We start from the raw sequence: 2,790 nt of genomic DNA, 5'->3' as shown, positions 1-2,790 counted from the left end.
CAGCCCGTGTGTCCTCCCCCCGTCGCTTCTGCCCCTCCACCTCCCCCCTCGCGGCTGATTGCCACGCGTAGAATGTCCTCCGCCAGGCTGGACTCCGCCCCGAGCGCCGGGCGCTCCTCGTCTCGGCTCCCCCTGCTGCTGCGCTTGACCGTCCTGGTCGCTCTGTTGGCCGTCGCCGTCGGGGTATCTCTACTGCCCGCTGTCCAGGGCCGATGTGCGTGCCTCCTCCTGCCTGCCAGGGCTGCTCCTGTCTCCTGCCCCGGCATAGCCCGCACCCAAACACGCATGCCCGTGCTCACCTCATGCCTCCTATGTCCCTCATGTCGCCGCAGCCTCGGTTTCCCTTCCCGACAGCCCGAGTGCCTCGCGTGTCTTGAATGTGTCAGATGACAGCGGCTCCATTCCCCCGGAGGGCAGCGGCTCTGTTCCTCCGGAGGGCAGCGGCTCCATTCCCCCAGAGGGCAGCGGCTCTACCCCGCCGGAGGGCAGTGGCTCTACCCCGCCGGAGGGCAGCGGCTCTACCCCGCCGGAGGGTAGCGGCTCCAGCAGCCCCGGGGATGGATCCGGTAGCTCAAGCAGCTCGGACCCCGAGCCCCCTGCCCCGGCGCCGGTGATCCTGGATTTCTCGCCAAAGTCCGGCCCTCAGCATGGTGGGACTTTGCTCACCGTGACCGGGATCAACCTGGATGTTGTTTCTTCGGTGACCATCGTGCGTCAACTGCTGGGGATGCCCGCACCGCCTTCCCTCCTTCCGCTAACCCATCACCCTGCGCGGGGCATGTCCATGCTCGCGACCCCGCTCCTCCTTCGATCCTGCCTATCTGCTTGCTCCTGCCTCTTGTCATAGGCCGGCAACTTTTGCTCCAATGTGCGATTCTCGGATGGCCAGCCGGAGAAGATTACCTGCATGACGGTGCGTCGGGGCCGGCTCGCTGTCCTCATGGGGGCTGTTCATTCCTTCTGACCTGTCGATGCCCTTCGCTGTTCCTTGTGCTCAGGGCCCGGCGCCCCAGAACACTGTGGCCCCGGTGCGGCTGCTCTTCAGCGAGGACGAGCACCTGGACTCGGTCGACGACTTCACCTACCACAATGGTTCGTGCATGAGCGTGTCCAAGCGCGCGCGCACACTCGCCTGCACCCACATACACGCATGCACATGCACAGTCGTGACACCACAAAACCGCATGAACACACATGTGGCTGCCTCCGCCGCCTGCGGCGCCGGACCACAGATGCTGACACCCGGCACCCCCCACAGCCCCCCAAGTCACCTCCATCACTCCCACGCTCGGGCCCAAGACCGGCGACACGGTGGTCACCCTGAAGGCCTATCTTCCCGGTACGGCACGCTGTGCTCCCCTGGGGCATGTCTCCTCCCATCGTCACATGGCCCCGACCAACATTCTCCCCCTCTCCCGCCCCTCATCTTTACACCCCCGCACACACACACACACACGCACACATACATACATACATACTTACACTCACTCACGATGGCAAAACATCAGCCGACGATCCTGTTGTCGCCGTGCGCTTTGATAACTACCCTTGCGAGTATCTCAAGGTCTCGACGTCCGAGATCGAGTGCATCACCCCCCGAGTATGTTTGCTTGCCCTTCGCATGCCAGTCTGTTTGTGCCCCTTCCCTCGGAACATTAACGTCCCCTTCCTCCAGGTCCTCAATGCCGGCCAGCTGCGGGTGTACATCGTCACCGAGAAGGGCGGCTCCAGCAGCGAACCCATCATGTTTACCTTCCTCGAGCGTGCGTGCCATCCCTTGGCGATGCCTCCCTGCTGTGTCTCACCTAACCAGGCTTCCTTCTCCTCCCCCCTCCCCCCCCCCCCCTCTTTGCAATATCCAGCCCCGGTGGTTAGCTCGATCTCCCCCTCTTCGGGCCCCATGTCTGGCGGCACTCGCGTTAATATCGTCGGAGAACGTAGGCCCCCTTGCTCTTGCCTTTCCTTCCCCTTTGGCATCTCATCAGGGAGCCCCTTGTTCCTCTTGTCCTCCTCACGCATTTTCTCCGCCTGCCCCAACTGCCCCTCCGCCTTTCATCAGACTTCGGCTCTACCACCGACGACATTGAGAGCATCACACTGGCCGATGTCCCTTGCAAGAGCATCACCCTGCGCAACTCCACCCATCTGAGCTGCACCTCGGGTGCCTCCTCGAACTCCGTGCGTTTACCACCACCACCCCCCCCTCCGCATGTGCATGCACGCGCGCATGTGTCTACGTATATCTGTATGACCTCCTGACTCCTCCTCCCCCTGTCCCTGCCATTGCATGCAGATCCGTGGGAATGTGATCGTCACCAACGTTCACTCCGGCCCCGGCGGGTCGAAGAGCGTCCAGTTCACCTACAACCTTGGTGCGTCCCTGCTAATGGTGTGTGCTCGCATGCGCTTCGGGGCATGCTAATATCTCTTCCCCCCCCCCCCCACGACTCCCCTTCGCACGCGTGCCCCCAGCCCCCTTTGTCAGCGCGATTGTCCCATCCTCAGGCCCGCTTCAGGGCGGCACGACGGTCACCATCTCCGGCCATCTGCTTGGTGACTCGCTGGATGACATCCTGCTGGTTACCCTGGCTGGACTCCCCTGTCTCAATGTGCAGATTGCCAACAACGGCGATATCACCTGCACGTCCAGCCCCTCGGCCGAGCCGCTGAGCGGCCCGGTCATCGTGACCACTCGCAGTGGCGGCGCCTCCGATGGCGAGGCCGTCTTCACCTATAACCTGCGTGCGTTTGCGCGCCCTGCCCTGCAGGGCCTGCCCCCTCCCCGCTTGT

General features: G+C 63.6%; 1 protein-coding gene across 1 annotated transcript in view; it reads left to right on the top strand.

The window, feature by feature from the left end:
• Positions 1-72: 72 nt before the first annotated feature.
• H696_04029 (hypothetical protein) overlaps positions 73-2,790 on the top strand; it is a gene marked incomplete at both ends in the record, with an annotated part of 4,359 nt that continues 1,641 nt past the window's right edge. Inside the window, 11 exons of the mRNA XM_009497900.1 lie at positions 73-214; positions 333-709; positions 848-913; positions 999-1,092; positions 1,259-1,339; positions 1,509-1,600; positions 1,676-1,763; positions 1,863-1,937; positions 2,060-2,178; positions 2,294-2,372; positions 2,506-2,742. Coding sequence (XP_009496175.1) covers positions 73-214; positions 333-709; positions 848-913; positions 999-1,092; positions 1,259-1,339; positions 1,509-1,600; positions 1,676-1,763; positions 1,863-1,937; positions 2,060-2,178; positions 2,294-2,372; positions 2,506-2,742 — 1,450 coding nt within the window. The remainder of the gene's footprint in view (positions 215-332; positions 710-847; positions 914-998; positions 1,093-1,258; positions 1,340-1,508; positions 1,601-1,675; positions 1,764-1,862; positions 1,938-2,059; positions 2,179-2,293; positions 2,373-2,505; positions 2,743-2,790) is intronic.

The sequence above is a fragment of the Fonticula alba genome, assembly GCF_000388065.1.
Source record: "Fonticula alba strain ATCC 38817 unplaced genomic scaffold supercont2.6, whole genome shotgun sequence".
Lineage (NCBI taxonomy): Eukaryota > Rotosphaerida > Fonticulaceae > Fonticula > Fonticula alba.
This window is presented reverse-complemented; position numbering and strand designations above follow the sequence as displayed.